Source organism: Acomys russatus, chromosome 25 (genome assembly GCF_903995435.1).
Source record: "Acomys russatus chromosome 25, mAcoRus1.1, whole genome shotgun sequence".
In the NCBI taxonomy this organism is placed as follows: domain Eukaryota; kingdom Metazoa; phylum Chordata; class Mammalia; order Rodentia; family Muridae; genus Acomys; species Acomys russatus.
Genome location: NC_067161.1, coordinates 46,417,450 through 46,432,926, shown reverse-complemented (window position 1 = coordinate 46,432,926; position 15,477 = coordinate 46,417,450). Strand labels below are relative to the sequence as shown.

Genomic DNA, 15,477 nt, shown 5'->3' with positions numbered 1-15,477 from the left:
TTGTTCTGGATGTCTATAGATCATACTGGACAGTGGGAGGTCTTTGGAACTTTTGTCAAGCAAAGTCTCCGTGACTTGTCCTCTGACAAACTCAGCTCAGTTTATTTCAAATAAGGGGCAGTTAGACAAGAACTGTGTCATCTGTCTGACAGAGATGGCATGCACTCACAGGCCTCCCTACTCCTCTTCTGCAATAGCCTGCTCCACAATTTTAGTTCTCAAGCTGTGATCTGAACTTCTCTCTGCCAGCAGCAATTGTGGCCATGCTAGCAGGCTTTCATCAGAGAGAACTACAAAAACCAATATCTTCATGACATGTCTTTCCAAAGAGGTCAAAGAAAAAAAAAAAAAAAAAAGAGGCCAGGTGAAACAAACAAAAACAAACCAACAAACTTCTTTTCTTTCCTGGTGGAAAAGGAAAAACTAAACCAAGAATTTCATCAAGTCGGAATAATATCCCCCTCCATGTCAAAACAGTGCCCAGCTCCTCAACCTCCAACCTACAAACAGGAGGAGGTCCTTTCCGGTTGCAGTTCCTCCATGCTGAGCTGAGCAGGGCTGCAGTGGACTGGCAAGCAGCGCCTGGGGGTGTGTGGCAACGGGCAGGGCTTCTTCCCCAAGTGTGATCTCTGATGCTTGTCAAGGCTGGAGCTCCAGCTGAAACACTTGCTGCAGTCGGTACATTTATAAGGCTTCTCACCTGTATGAACCCTTTGATGTCTATTGAAGTTTGACCTCTGAATAAAGCTTTTCTCACAGATGAAGCATTTATAGGGTTTCTCTCCTGTGTGGATTTTCTTGTGGTGGCGCAAGCCAGAGACGTCACTAAAGCCTTTCCCACAATAATCACATTTACAGGGCTTCTCTCCTGTGTGAGTTCTCTGATGTTTCACAAAGTCTGAGCTTCGTAGAAAGGCTTTTTTGCAAATGAGGCAATGAAAGTATGTCTCTCCTGTATGAGTCCTTTGGTGAAAAACAAGCTGTGAATTCCGATTGAAGGTTTTCCCACACTCTCTGAAGGTGGGCAGTTTCTGGGTCATGGGGGCTCTGGCCTGTCCCTTCTGAGCAGCCTCTCTCCTCTCCTCCAGCCACAAGGCAGACAGCTCTCCCGAAGAAGAGCTCTGTGTGTGCTGACCTAGCTGTTTGCCAGAGCCCCTTTCATGAGAAAAGAGCTGCCCCACTGTTCCCTCACCTTGCAGGCTTTCCAGAGCCTCAGGGACGACGCTCTCTCCTCCAAAGCGATGCAGCTCACTCTCCCCTAAGAAATCACTCAAGGCAGCCTGCGGCGCTGCCTCGCCTGATGCCTGACAGAAAGCATCCAGAGATCCCTGGTCCCTGTGATTTTCCAGGTTTAGGTTCTCCTTGTCATTTTCTTGCCTGTCTTCTGAAAAGAAAACGAAGCTTTAAATGACAGTAACTGCTATGCCCATTCTCCAACTCACGCAAAGGTGGCGCCAGGCAAACATCATCTTTCTTTTTACTGAGAGGCTATCAATAAATATGGAAGAAATCTATCACCTGGATGACTGTGCACCCCAGACTCACTCTGCCTGTGCTGGGTTCGAAGCTAAATTGATTGGCTCCAGGGCTGAGCCATTCACTCTGAATCACACAGGCTCCTAGTGGGCTTTTCTGACCCCTCCACAAGCAAACAGCATGCACTTAAGGTCCAAAAAGTCCAAACACTTTTTATGCAAGCAGTGCTTGTTCAGATAGTTGGCTTTCTTTTTGAGATCTGTTTCTATTATCTTTAATTATGTCTGTGTATATATGCACAGGAGTGCAGGTACCCACAGAGGAGCTGGACGGACATCTGTGAGCCAACTGGCATGTGTGCTGGGAACCAAATTCAGATCCTCTGCAAGAGCAACATACATGCTCTCAACTGCTGAGCCAGCCTACCAGCCCCAAGATTCTTACTTGGTTCTATGTAAAAGATAATCACAATCACAATTTAGAAAGAGAAAATAAACATGCATGAGAAAACCAATTCAACTCCAACAACCACAACCACACATGCTGACATATTTCCTTCCAGTCTCTGCTTTGAGCCTGAATCTCACTATATGGCCCTGACTAGCCTGGAACTTTCACTGACCAGACCAGCCTTAGACTCACAGAGATCTGCCTGCCTCTGTCCCGACTGCAGGAACTGAAAGTGTGTGCCACCACCATGTCTGGACTTCTGGACTTCTAGTCTTTCTAATTAACTTGCACGTACATATGTATAACCTATTTTCAGATATAACTGATGTCATATTGAGCACAGTTCTATATCTGGTTATATAATGTTTATATAGTAACTCCTGACACTAGTCTATTTAATATTTAAAATAAATTCTCTTAAAAGAAACAAAACTTGGGAGAGAGGGAATTCAAGACAGAGTTGCTCCGTGTAGCCTTGGCTGTCCTAGGTCTAGCTCTGTAGAGCTAGTTCCTCGTCTTTAAACAAGTCTTTATTAACAGCATCTTAAAAAGCCAAGTAACAGCCACCTTCAAAGAGTTAGAATAAATACATTGTGAATTTAAGAATTTCCCACTGGAAACCTATGTTGTTAATCATGTATTTACTACAATAAATATCACTGTAATGAGCAATTCTCTTCATAAGTGTTTGCCCATTTTCTGATCAATACCTGAAAGGAATTCCTCAGAGCACAACTAGTGCACCTATGGCATGGACATAATGGTTCTTTTAAATAATATACTGTTCTTAGATTGACTGACTTTATGTGTGTGCCTTAGTGTAAATATGTGCATCACATACACACAGGAGCATATGTCAGTGAGAAAAGGGTATGGAATCCTCTGGGACTGGAGTTACAGGCGTTTGTGGCTGCCATGGAGATCCTGGGAACCAAACCCAGGTCCCCTACATGAGGAGCAAGAGTCCTAAACCACTGAGCCACCTCTCCAGCTTCCCATCCTCTGGTGCATTGTTAAGTGCGGGGGAAGTGGGAGGGGCTAATACTTGGATACTGGATGCTTCTTCTACATATGCTATTTAGACCAGTGAAAAATGAATTTTTGTTATTTTAAATGTTAATTCCTCCGTGATGAAAGGATGAATTCTCTTCCCCGTATCTGGGAGCTATTTTTCCTACTCTAAGACTGCTGTCCAAATTTTGCTGAGAAAGTAATTTGTTCTCACCAACTTGCTTTAACTTTCTCTATTTTAAGAAAAACAATATAGACCATCATTTATCTATCAAGTTCACCTAAATGTCTTACACCAATTTTGTTACAGTAATTTTGTTGGGGTTTATTTTTATTTATAAATTTGTTTTTTAACTTTATAAGTATGAATATCTGTTAATCTTTTCCTCAAAGATTTCTTTTATCACCTCTATGCACAGAAAAATGTTCCCAATCTAAACAGGATGCAAATGTCCACTCCTTCTCTTCTTTGTGTCTACTTTGCAAATTATCTTTTTAAAATTGATTTCTAACTTATTTTGTTCAGCAACACAGGCAAAACTCTGCAGCGGCTCCCTTACATCCCTACTGAGAACAGCAACTCCTGCCCACAGGCCGGCTTCCTCCCGCTCGCTCGCCTGGGCTCCTCTCCAGGGAACCTCCCAGCCATCCTCTAGCTTTGCTCACTCGCCTTCTCTGTTGCTAAGGTGTCTACTTAGGAATCACACAGCTGGTTTTGGTTGGCTTTGTTTGTTGGGACGGTTGCGTTTGGTTAACCCCTTAGGACTCTGACGACAAATCAGGCATACAACTTTTTGAGGCTGCCCCCTGCCAATCTGCTTTCATTCACTCTGAAGTGTCCTTCCATGTGGTCAAAGAAAACAGCATTTCTCTCTTGTGACTTCTGTACTTGGTCTTACTACATAGCTGATCATCTGGGCAACTGTTGAGTTTTCCAACTGGCCCCTTCCTATCTCGTCACTGCAGCTTCTGCCACAGTTCAGAGTCTCTTCCCTGTGGCCCTGGACCCCGCTTCTGCCCGCACAGGCTTCTCTCTCCGAGTGGTCTCATCTGTCCTCATCACCACCAAATTACTCCTCCCATACTTGTTTCTAATGCCCTTTCTCGAAGCTCTATCTCTAGCTTCAAAGACAGGCTTATGCAAAGCAGAATCTAATGTGGTCAAGTCAGCAAGAAGAATGGACTAAAAAGACAAAACAAAAAGGAAACAGTTGGGACATAGTGAGCTGAAAATCACAAACCAAATCCTAGTGCTACAAGATAGTAAAGCTCTGTCCTTTACTCATGTTGACGGAGAATATAAAACTCTGCCAAAAAAATCTAACAATAATAATTACATAATAATAATTATAACAACAATAATAATGGGCTCAGTGTATAAGACCATTTACTATTCTTGCAAAGGACCTGGGGTCTATCCTAAACCCCCACGTGGCAGCTTACAACTGTCTGCAACTTCAGTTCCAGGGAATCTGAGGGCCTTTTCTGGCTTCCTTAAATACCATGCATGCACATGGTGCACAGACATATACAGGCAAAATACCCATACACACAAAATTTAAATTTTTAAAATTGCAATATTAATCCCACTAAGTGAAACAGACAGGCCGCTCTTCCTGGGCTCCATTCCTGGATTAACACTCAGGAAGCATCTTCTCAGACTTGGCTCACCACTCATCTCTGCTGACATGACACAGTTTGAGATCGATTGCTCCAAAGGAACCCTTGTGAAATAGTAAATATATTGTTTCCAATTAAAATCAGAATAATGTGTGCTTTGTATGTAGAAGATCTGGCTCGACTCCCAGCACCAAAAAGAATTGATAATAAAGCCATATCTATCCTGTCTTGTTCTCTGTAAGACATTAGCAAAGGAATATAAATACATTCCATTAGGGAAAGGGTAATTTATCATACAGTTTCTACCCTGAGTCCTTTCCTTCTCCAAGGTTCTAGAATTCAATGCAGGTGTACTTAGGCACATGTGTACACAGGAATGCGAGTGAACTGTCATGGTTTCTAAGACTGACATGTTTTAGAAAGACCATCCAAGGCAGAGGGATGCTCAGCGCAAAACAATTCAGATTTATTCCCAGTCTAAGACTGACGTGTTTTAGAAAGACCATCCAAGGCAGAGGGATGCTCAGTGCAAAACAATTCAGATTTATTCCCAGTCTTCAAACATGTTAAGCAAAAGTTGATGCTGCTATTTCATGGCGTCCAGGTACCTGTAGACTACATATACCATTCTCCTGTTTGCTTATCTTGCTGAGGTTAAATGGTTACCACTGAATATAATTAGGGTAGAAAAGTTTACTTTTGGGCCAGCAAGATGGTCCAGTGGGTAACAGAAGTTGCCACATAAGCCCGGTGACCTGAAGTTGATCTCTAGAGCCCATGTAACCGTGGAAGAAGCTTGCATAATGCTGCCCTCTGGCCTCTACACATGCAAGGGCACCACATGCCCCTACACAACAGATCATAAACAAAGGTTAATAATAAAATAAAAGCTGGGTGCAGTTGCACACAACTGTTATTCCAGCACTCTGGGAGGCAAAGACAGGTAGATCTCTGTGAGTTTGAGGCAGCCTGGTCTACAAAGTGAGTACAGGACAGCCATGGCTACACAGAGAAACTTTGTCTTGGAAAACAAAAATAAAATAAAATAATAATAATATAAAAATATTTTTAAAATCTAAAACAGTATTTTTCTCTGAATTTCTTTGTGAGTGTAATGGTTATTACACAGAGTCTTTATGAGGAAATTTTAACTACCTATATTGGTCTGAGTATTAATTCTCTCTAAGAAGGAAAACTATCGAAATAGATGAGACTGACAGTAGATCCAACATGTACTCCTCCTTCCATGGTTAAATAAACACACCAACAGCCCTGTAGCCACCAACTTGTGGTATTCAAGTCAGATCACAGTTAGCTATAACTAATGGAATAAACACGTTACCCACCATTTCCAAATTTAATCTGAGGAGGTCAGAAACAGCTGGAGCTCAATGGCACCCACTGACCTTTGCAGGTGGGTCTTGACATCTTCTCAGCGATGTGAAGGTGCAGCCCCGGCAGCTCCTCTCCAGACTCTGCTAAGTTAGTGAGGTCAGGTTTGGAGTTGGAAATGCCTACTGCTGAGAGAGATAAATGTTGTGGCCTTAAATGAACAGTGGCATCGGAGAATTCAAACTGTGTATTTTAAAAGAGAACCCTAGATATGGAGTTACTTAGAAACACTCACCTGAGAACTAAGTGATAAGGACTCATGGTGAATGCCATGAAAACAAATCTAGGCAGGTGACAAGGGCCTGGGGATTACTGGCAGCCTGGTGCAAAGATCAGGGCAGGGATCTTTTTAAGGTAGTCCAGTTTGGAAGGAAAAGAACATGGACTCAAAGCCCATTGCAGCTGGATCCACCTTAACTCAGCCCTGGGCCCTGAGGAAAAGTGAGCAAGTCCTTGATCTGATGCTCACTCCTTTAGAAGCAGTATGCCACCAGCTGGGTGAGGTGATACAGGCCTTCAGTCCTAGCCCTCAGGAGGCAAAGACTGGTGGGCTTCTGTACGATCAGGGCAGCCTGGTCCATAAAGCAAATTCCCGGCTATATAGTGAGACCCTGCCTCGAAAAAGGAAAAATAAAGAGTGGAAGGGGAGGAGTAGCATCACCATGCCCATTTTTTTTACAGGTGTTACTATATGTGACATAATCACACAGTTCCTGACAAACAGAACACTTCCGTATAGGGATGTTCTTACTGAGAAGCCTGTCATCTCTAACTCGTCAAGTTCCTAGAGTAGCGCCTGTGACTCCCTTTACCGGCAGATGTTGAGCAGATGTCTCTAAACACATAGAAAATACCTACTTCTGCCCAGTCTTTTCACCTTTTCCTATCAGGTGGACCCATGCCCTCACCTCCTGAGACCATCTTCCCATAGTTCTCCAGCATGAGATCCCAGTACTGCTCCTTCTGAGTAGAATCCAGCTGTCTCCACTGCTCCTGGAGGAAAAAACACGGAAGCGTCATTCCAATGAAGGTGCTTAAACCTGCTTCCCAAACCACAGAAATCTGAGAGGCGGGCCTGGTCAGTGGGAGACCTAAGAGTCGGGGACAGGCGGCCAACGGGAAGATGGCAGGATTCACATCAGCATTCCATGCCAAGTTTAGAAAAGTTCAGGGGTGAATTCCTGTTTTTATGCTGTATATATTCAGGAGTGACGAGCACACACTCTGACCCTTGCTCCAATCTCTTTCCAGAGCTGCAGTGACGCTCTTCTGACACTGGGTATCTGCTATTGCCACTACTGGACAAGGGAGAAATTAAAAGGAAACTGGTGAAAACGGACAGTCAACAACCGCAAACCCTGATTCTGAAACAAAAGCTTGTGGCTTCAAAAGCTGCACACATCTGGAGCCCTCAGTGGTTCACAGGCACCCTCGCATGAAGCTGGCTTTACTCCCAGTGCTTCCAAGCAAGATGTTCCCCCAAAGTAGCCTTTTGTCTCTTCCTGAACTGCAGGCTGAAGACCCAGAATGGGGGAGGCTACCCATCTCCAATCCATCTGCTTTGCAAACTGAAATTTCAGGCTCCCCCACAAGAGGCTGGCATTAGCAACCCACAGCAACCGGTAGCGTACTCTGCGGGTCACACACACTGGAGCCTAGGCTCCTGACTGGCAGGCCACTTTCTAGCTAAGTGACTAGGTTGGGCAAGCTGCTTAACCTGCTGGAGCCTCTGTCCTCATGTTCTTAGCACTGAATTCAAGAACTTGTTGAGCGGGTTGAAGGAAATACTACAAGTGCCAAGCACAGCTACAGCAGGCCGCTGCACTCCTCACCCTCAGTTCTAAAGCAAGCCTGCCGCCTAGTGTCAGGAATGTCTCCAGCTGGCAGTAAATTAGGTGCTGAGAGTTGGGGAGAGAAACTTTTTGGTATGAAAAATATCAGAATGCTGACAAGTGGTCTCAATATACTTAACTGTATTTTAGATACAAAATTAAATTTAAACATATTTTGTTACTGTTACATGAATGAAACAGCTGGAAACAGCCAGCCTGAGTAAATATTGCTAACTACAGGAGTCCTCGGCTGGAACCCAGACAACTCTCATTTGGGAGCTGGCAGGGAAAAAGAAAGATGCCACACAAGCACCTGACAGGATGCCAGCCTTGCTGGACACTGGGCATTTCCCAGTGCTGCTAAGTTGACAAACAAAAGAGCACAAGCACCAGACGCTCCGCCTGACAGCCCAGGGCAGTGGGTCAGGGCCGCTCAACAATGCACCCCTGGCTGAAAGCCCCACACTCCAGAACTGCCAAGAAGCTGAGGCCTGGATGTAGCCCTCCTGGAGATGCAGTCCCAACATTCCACCCCAGAGGACCTTGTGTGCTCTGATGGAAAATCGTGTTCCACGTGGAAAGAGCACCACCTTGTGGGCTTCTGAGCTATGCCACCTTCAAGTCCAAGTAGTGTAGGAGTCCTAGTCAGTTGTAGCTTCTGATGATACACTATGCAGGGGTAATCACACCCCTTCAGCATTCCGAAACGATTAGCAAAGTTCCCAGTTTACAGACAAGACTGGAGGAAGGGGTTGTTTATGTTTAAATTTCCCTCCCTTTTCAAAGGATTTCATTAAATATAAGGGTTTTGCTAGGCTGATGATGGTTGGGGTTGGTGGGTATTAGGATACATAAGGATGACTTCTCCTGGTAGTGCTGGGTGGGTAGTTGTCAGCTAGCACATGCACTGTGCATATTTATAGTTGCCAAACGGCTAACACGGGCACTGTGTGTGTGGGTGGTCACCAGCTGGCTAGCACGCATGCTCTGTATGTATAGTCACCAAGCAGCTAACACGGGCACTGTGTATGTGTGTAACTACCATTAAGGAATGGTGCTGCTGAGCATTTTGAATATTTGGTTTTTGTTTTATTTTGTGACTTGCCTCAAATTCTAACCCTGTTGCCTCGGCCTTTTGAGTGTTGGAATTATAACCAAGAGCCACCATGCCCAGCCTTGCTCATTCAAGTTATCCAGAACAGCTGATGGCGTCTGTACTAAGTATATTAACCAATTCTCTGGGAGTGTCCCTACATACTCCAGAAATAATCCTTTGACAAAGCAACAGGGACAGCTTGGTGCTACCATAAGAACAGACAGGTAGGCTAATGAATGATAGAATAGAGGCTCTGAAAATAATATGACAAAGCTATGTGCACTTAATTTTTCCCCTAGAGGCAAAAAGTTACATTGGAAAAAAGATAGCTGCTCAACAATGGTGCTGCCAAAACCAGTTATCTACCTGAAGGGTAAAACGAGATTCTTATCTTTCAGTTTATATTAAAAAAATCAATTTAAAAATGAACCAAAAATCTTAATTTCAAACCTTAAGTGCTGAAACTTCTAGAAAAAAACATAGGGACTACTCTTTGAAACAGTGGGGTAGGCAAGAACTTTCTGACTAGAACCCCAACAGCACAGGAAGTGGCAGTAACAAACACAGGACCAAGTGTGAACAGATGGACCACAGGAAGATGAAAACCTTGTGCACAGCGAAGGAAACAAGCTGCAGAACACGACAGAGCCCACAGGATGGGAGATCTTTATCAGCTACACTTCAGGCAGGGACTAATAGCCAGAATGTACAAAGAATTGCAGAAATTAAACACCATGGAATGAAACTGCTGGTAAGGAAAAAGGAAGCAATAGACAGTTTCCAAAGGAACCTTAGCCCTAGGCAGCAGGCTTCTCTGGTGCTGTACCACAACCCTCCCAATCTACATGTTTGCATCTCTGGTTTCCGTTACCCACTGTCAACTGTAGACTGAGAACATCAAATGGAACTTTCCAGAAATAATTCCTAGGGGTTTGGTTTGGTTTGGTTTTTTTGAGACAAGGTTTAGCCCTGGCTGTCCTGGACTCACTTTGTAGACCAGGCTGGCCTAGAATTCACAGAGATCGGCCTGCCTCTGCCTCCCGAGTGCTGGGATTAAATGCATGCACCACATGTCTGGCTCAATTCCTAGGTTTTAAATTGTACACTATTCTTTCATTTATAATTTGTCTGCTTATTTGCTGTTCCTTGAGACAGTGTCCAGAAACTCATTATGTAGTCTAAGTTGGCCTCGAACTGTAACACTTCCCCTCCGCCCACTGCCTACTTGATTCTTTAACGTGCTAGAATTGAGGTACGCCACCACACCCAGAAACTGTGCATCATTCTGAGTGGGTGACACAATTTCAAACAGGATATGAGTCATCAATTTAGGCAGCACATCCACCCTACATACACTCCCTGCCCCTGTCATTTGGCAGCTCTGTTTGCTGTCAGACTCTCTATTGCAGCATCAGGGTGCATCTGCTCAACTGCCCCTTATTTCACGTAAGAGAGACTTCAAAATACAAGAGATGGTGAGCATGCCTGAGAGAGGCCATGAAATGCTTACTGGGTGCAAAATGAAAACATTTTCTACTCACGAAGAAGCCATACACAGAAGCTGCTCAATCTGTGCGAAGAGCAAGTCCTCTAAAAAGGTATATATAGCAGGAAGTGATGATGGAAAAAAAAAAAAAAAAGAATTGCATCAAAGCTCTTCCCTCTGGGCATGTTCATGTTTCACATCCTCTGGGCCTTGAATAAAGTTTAGCACCCCCCCAAAAAAAAGAAAAAAAGAAAAAGAAGAAGTCCTCTATCCATAAAATGGTGAAAAGGACCAAAATTAATACTAGTTTTGCTGTCACATCATGAATTGGAAAGTTACAGCCACAGAGGTGGGTGCTATCGTCCACCTCACTCCACCTTGTCGCACGGGCCTGTGCCATCTGACATCAGCACCTAAGGGATGAGTGGAGTGTCACACGGTAAGACACACCGACACAGGAAACCACACCCCTGTCACTCTCATTACAGAGTGCTACTGTATGTCAGTGTTAATTTCTTACTTTCCATAACTTACAAATTAACCCTCCTCAGAGGACTGGTAGGATAGGAAAAGCCTGCTCTATGTACAGGGTGTGAGTGAGTCTATCCGTAGTTTCAGACATCTACTGGGCTCTAGAAATGACACACACACACCTGAAAAGTCTGCACAAACTACAACAAACTTTGTCCAAACAACTGCCAAGCTCAAGGATATTTATAAAAAAAACAAAGACACTTAGCAGATGTCACCTAACATTCATGGAGACTCGGGTGCCATCCCTGGAATGGACAACACAAAACCAGTGAGAGGACATTTTAAAAACAGGAAATAATACATTTTATGTAGGAAAAAGGAAGATGAACTATTTGGTAAAATTCCATTTTACATAAAATTCTAGAAAATACAAACAAATGTGTGCTAGTAGTTAGCAGGTATCTTAGAATGGCTGGGATACTGAAAGTGACAGGAGACAAGAACTCAAAAGAAAGAGATGGGCTGGACAGACAGCGCAGCAGTCAAGAGCACTGGCTTCTCTCCCACAGGACATGGGCTCATTTCCTAGCATCCACATGATAGCTCACAGTCACCCGTAACTCCATTTCCTCGGGATCTGCCCTCTACTGGCCTCCATGGGCACCAGGTACTAACCTGGCACACACCAGCAAAACACTAACACACATAAAAATAGAATTTAAAAAATCCTTTTAAAGAAAAACTTAAAAGGTAATTGAATAGGATAGGGACATTTACTGTCGACTGTACCTGTGTTTTGAGCTGCGCGCGCACATTAGAACTACATGCTTATAGTTTATGTGACTTATATGAGGATGTACAGGCTATCAGCACTATTCCTATGATGCCAGAGAGGAAAAGACTCACCTGCCACACATGAGAAATAACCATTCCAAGTCTCTAACAGACCCCTGTGTGGGCAGCTCATACCAGGAAATGAAACAGCCCTTTCTTCAAGGCCCTTTTCTCAAAGTAATACTTTTTTTAAAAGCAGAAACTACCAAGAATCTTGAGCAAAGACTCTTCCCAGAGGCCATTAGTCATTAGCCAAGATGACTGACTAGAGAAGCAGGGGTCTCTCTCTCTCTCTCTGTCTCTCTCTGTCTCTCTGTCTCTCTGTCTCTCTCTCTCTCTCTCTCTCTCTCTCTCTCTCTCACACACACACACACACACACACACATACACACACACACATAGAGCAACAGTTAAGTAACTGTTATGTAGCATGCCCCATTTCTGCTCCTCTTCTGAGTCTGTGTCCCCATCAATACTCCTGGGCCAGGGGAGGCAAGGCAGAGGGCCAGGCTCACCTGATGTAGTGCTGTTCCCACATCTTGGTCTCTGATAGGCCTCTCCTCAGGTTGGGCAGGAAGCTGGGAAGTAGCCAGAGCTTTGGCAAAGAAGAGGAGGCTTTCAGAATTCAGATGTCTCCCTTAACCATTCCCCAGGGGGTGCCATGAAATTCTTCACAAATTAGAGCAGTTTGCAGTGTCAATCAAACTCAAAGGCTCATGTTTACCTCCTAACAACTACGACCCCTCCAACCTTCCAAACAGTCTCATTCATGTTTCTGCCAGTTTCCCTCCAAAGAACCAAACCCCAATGGCATGGCCCAGTCACGGAATAGTTTAACATACAGACCCTGGGCATCTCCACACCTGTCAGGGCATTGTGTTCTTTCAGCACACAGCCAGCGTTAGCCACAACCCCCAGAGTTCTCCCAGAGACCACCATGCAGCACAGCAGGTAACTGCCCCTCACCTAATTCTGGCTCCATGTCTGATTCCTTTTTCACATCATGGCTCAGCAGCTCCCTGGATGCTGGGGGTGACTTCTGAAGGGGCAGGTCCTGAGGTACCACTTCCAGCGGGGGCTCAACCTTGTCCTCTTGGCGGTGTGCCGACTTTTCCTTCTCAGATGGGATCTCTTGTCCTAGAACTTGGATATTGATCTAACACCAAAGAGCACTAGTTAGCGCAGGATGCCCAGTCAAGATTGCCGAGAGTTAACAGAACTGGCCTTCTACAACAGACCATGAGATATTGCCAGTCTTATGGCCATGGGCAGAGGAAGAGGAAACCCCTCTGTAACCCCGGGGTAGAGGGAGGTAGACAGAAGCTGAGGTCTAAAGCACATCTAGGAGATCTTCCAATCATAACACTAATATTCTGTTCTACTACATGGCCTCCAACAATTAAAACTCAAGGCTGCTTTTTAGTAAATCATAATTCCTAAGGAGGTGTGGGTAGAGACTAAGCCACAAAAAGTAAGATAAGAGACTAGAATTTAATGTAAGCAACGTGTGCTGTGGTCTTTCTTTCCTCTTCTAGGGAGAGCTCCTTGACGCCCTGTTGTTTCAGCAAGGAATCTCCCATTATGCTCCGAGTCCATGCTGAGCAGCTAACTCTTGGTGGTTCTTAAATAGCGGCAGGATGGGGCCTGATTGCCAGCATGAGCAATTGTGGGATTCCAGGCTTAAAACTGTCAGCTGAACCCACCTCCAACTCCAGAGAAGGGAGAGGGATCAGTGACATTCAACCACTGATGGCAAGTAAGTTAAGTGAGTGTGCCAGCGAGGTACACGATGGGGTTCCAGAGCTGCCAGTTGGTGAACACAGTGCGGTCCCGGGGAAGCAGCACGCTGGCAGAGGACTGGGGAGTACCCTGTATCTTTCTTCACTTGTCTGCTTGTAAGGTTGACTCTACAGAGGAAACTGGTGAGCGTAACGAAAGCATGTCCCTGAGTCCTGTAAATCATCCATCATCAAATCAGACAGCCAGTTTGTTAAGACACCTGGTCCACGGCACGTGTGAGTGGCATCTGAAGTGTAAGAGCAGCCCTGTGGGATTTGGCTCTGGTCCTGTGTAGACAGCTGTCACACCTGGACTGACGTGGTGATACTTGGTTTATATCAAAGACTCAAAGGACTGATTATCGGTTTGGAAAACCCTACATATTTGGTGTCATAACAACTATCAGAAAAAAAAAAAAATGGGAAAGAAAGTGAACCAGAGAAGGTGCAGAGGAACCTGGGCTTTACTCGCAGACAAGATACTGTGCTTACCCACTGCCACAGTCTCCAGGGGTCGCCCTTCAAGCTTTCCACAAGGGTCGCTGCCTCTTCTCCACTGCCTGGACACTGTTTCCTCACCCACATCTGGATCTCCCCGGGGAGGATGTTCAGAAACTGCTCCAGCATGAGGATGTCCAGGATCTGCTCTTTGGTGTGAACCTCTGGCTGAAGCCACTGGAAACAGAGCTTCCGGAGCTGTCTCAGGGTCTCCTGGGGCCCAGACATCACCTGGTAACGAAACTGCCTGAAAAGCTGGCGAGCAGTCTCGGGGTCGGAGAGCTCTCTTTGCTGGGCAGCATCTGGCCCAGAGAATGTGGCTTCCTCCGCCCTGGCCAGAGAAGGCAGCAGGCCTAGGGCCTGCCCCAAGTCGGCAGGCATCATCTGGCTTCACAGGGCCTTTTAGGTGAGGGGCTTCCAGGATAGGGCTGTCTCTGCAGAGAACGGTGTCTTCTAGGGAGCTGAAGAGTGAGAGCCAATGCTGTGTAAGAACAACACATAGTCAGGAGCAACACAAGTGCACACTCCCCTGAAAGGCCTGCAGGCTTGGAACTGTCCAGTATGTGTACGAGTCTATTTTGAGACGTTGTAAACTTGAAGCTACAAAGCAAACTACACCTTTATCCTGCCCATATTTATATTCTCAGTTGATCGTCAAATGTCCGTAGACTATAGAGGGATGGAGTGTACCATAGGTAGGCATGGCGGCACACACCTGCAATCTTAGCACTTAGGCTGAGGGAAGAAGATGATGCATTTGACAGCAACCTAAGCTATATAACAAGTTCAAGGTATGTAGCAAGATCCTATTTCAAAACAGAATAGGCTGCCAATGATGGCTCAGTGGGTAAGCGCATTTGCTGTGCAAGCCTAACGACTGGGTTTTGATCCCCAGAGGCCAGGGAAGGACAGAACCACTCCACACATGCAATGTAGCATACACATAGTATCCACGCAAAAAATTTAAACTTTAAAAAAGAAAAACATGACAGAAAGGCACACATGAATCATTTCTCTGTGAGTCTCCAAGTAAACACATACTTCCATGTCTCTGTATCTGTAAGCTAACACATAACACTACTTAGGGTTGGGGCTGTACATCAGAGTGGAGTGCCTACTTGGCATGAGCAAAGGCCTAGGTTCAATCCATAGCATCCTTAAGTTGTCACAGTGACTCATGACTGCAATACTAGCACTTAGGAGGTGGAAACAAGAAGGTCAGTAGCTCAAGGTCATCCTCAGTTACACTGTGAGTTCAAGACCAACCTGGGATACATGAGACCCTGTCTCAACATAAGACTAGATCAGATTGGATTAGATAGACAGACAGACAGATATGGACTAGGGCTATCAGTGCCCCAGGAAAACAGGCTAATGTTGAAAGGGTGATAGGCTTCGGCAACAGATGTACAGGTCTCCTTTACTACGGATTCCTGTCTCAATATAACATGTTATCACAATGCAACAGGGCCAAGAGACCATACACCACAGCCTATAGTTTCAATTATAAGCCAAAACAAACCTCTCCTC

At 45.1% G+C, this 15,477-nt stretch overlaps 1 protein-coding gene across 2 annotated transcripts; it reads right to left on the bottom strand.

Moving 5' to 3' along the window:
• Positions 1–339: 339 nt before the first annotated feature.
• Znf18 (zinc finger protein 18) lies at positions 340–14,425 on the bottom strand. Of its 2 annotated transcripts, none has more exons than XM_051167514.1 (6): positions 13,942–14,425; positions 12,638–12,827; positions 12,187–12,266; positions 6,858–6,942; positions 5,964–6,077; positions 340–1,384 (listed from the first exon to the last, which is right to left on the bottom strand). In XM_051167514.1, exons 1-6 carry the CDS (start codon positions 14,329–14,331, stop codon positions 501–503), a joined length of 1,743 nt encoding a protein of 580 aa, XP_051023471.1. In that variant the 5' UTR covers positions 14,332–14,425; the 3' UTR covers positions 340–500. The 2 variants fall into 2 exon arrangements, with proteins under 2 accessions (XP_051023471.1, XP_051023472.1); XM_051167515.1 differs by having other exon boundaries at positions 5,964–6,074.
• Positions 14,426–15,477: the final 1,052 nt, after the last annotated feature.

What these genes read in the sequence shown, in the direction of transcription:
- Znf18 (XM_051167514.1), bottom strand. Translation starts at nt 14,331, where the DNA reads ATGATGCCTGCCGACTTGGGGCAGGCCCTAGGCCTGCTGCCTTCTCTG. An exon ending in AGACATGGAGCCAGAATTAG is followed by an intron (nt 12,267 to 12,637) that starts GTGAGGGGCAGT and finishes TCTTTGCCAAAG; the next exon opens with CTCTGGCTACTTCCCAGCTT. An exon ending in TGGGAAGATGGTCTCAGGAG is followed by an intron (nt 6,078 to 6,857) that starts GTGAGGGCATGG and finishes TATCTCTCTCAG; the next exon opens with CAGTAGGCATTTCCAACTCC.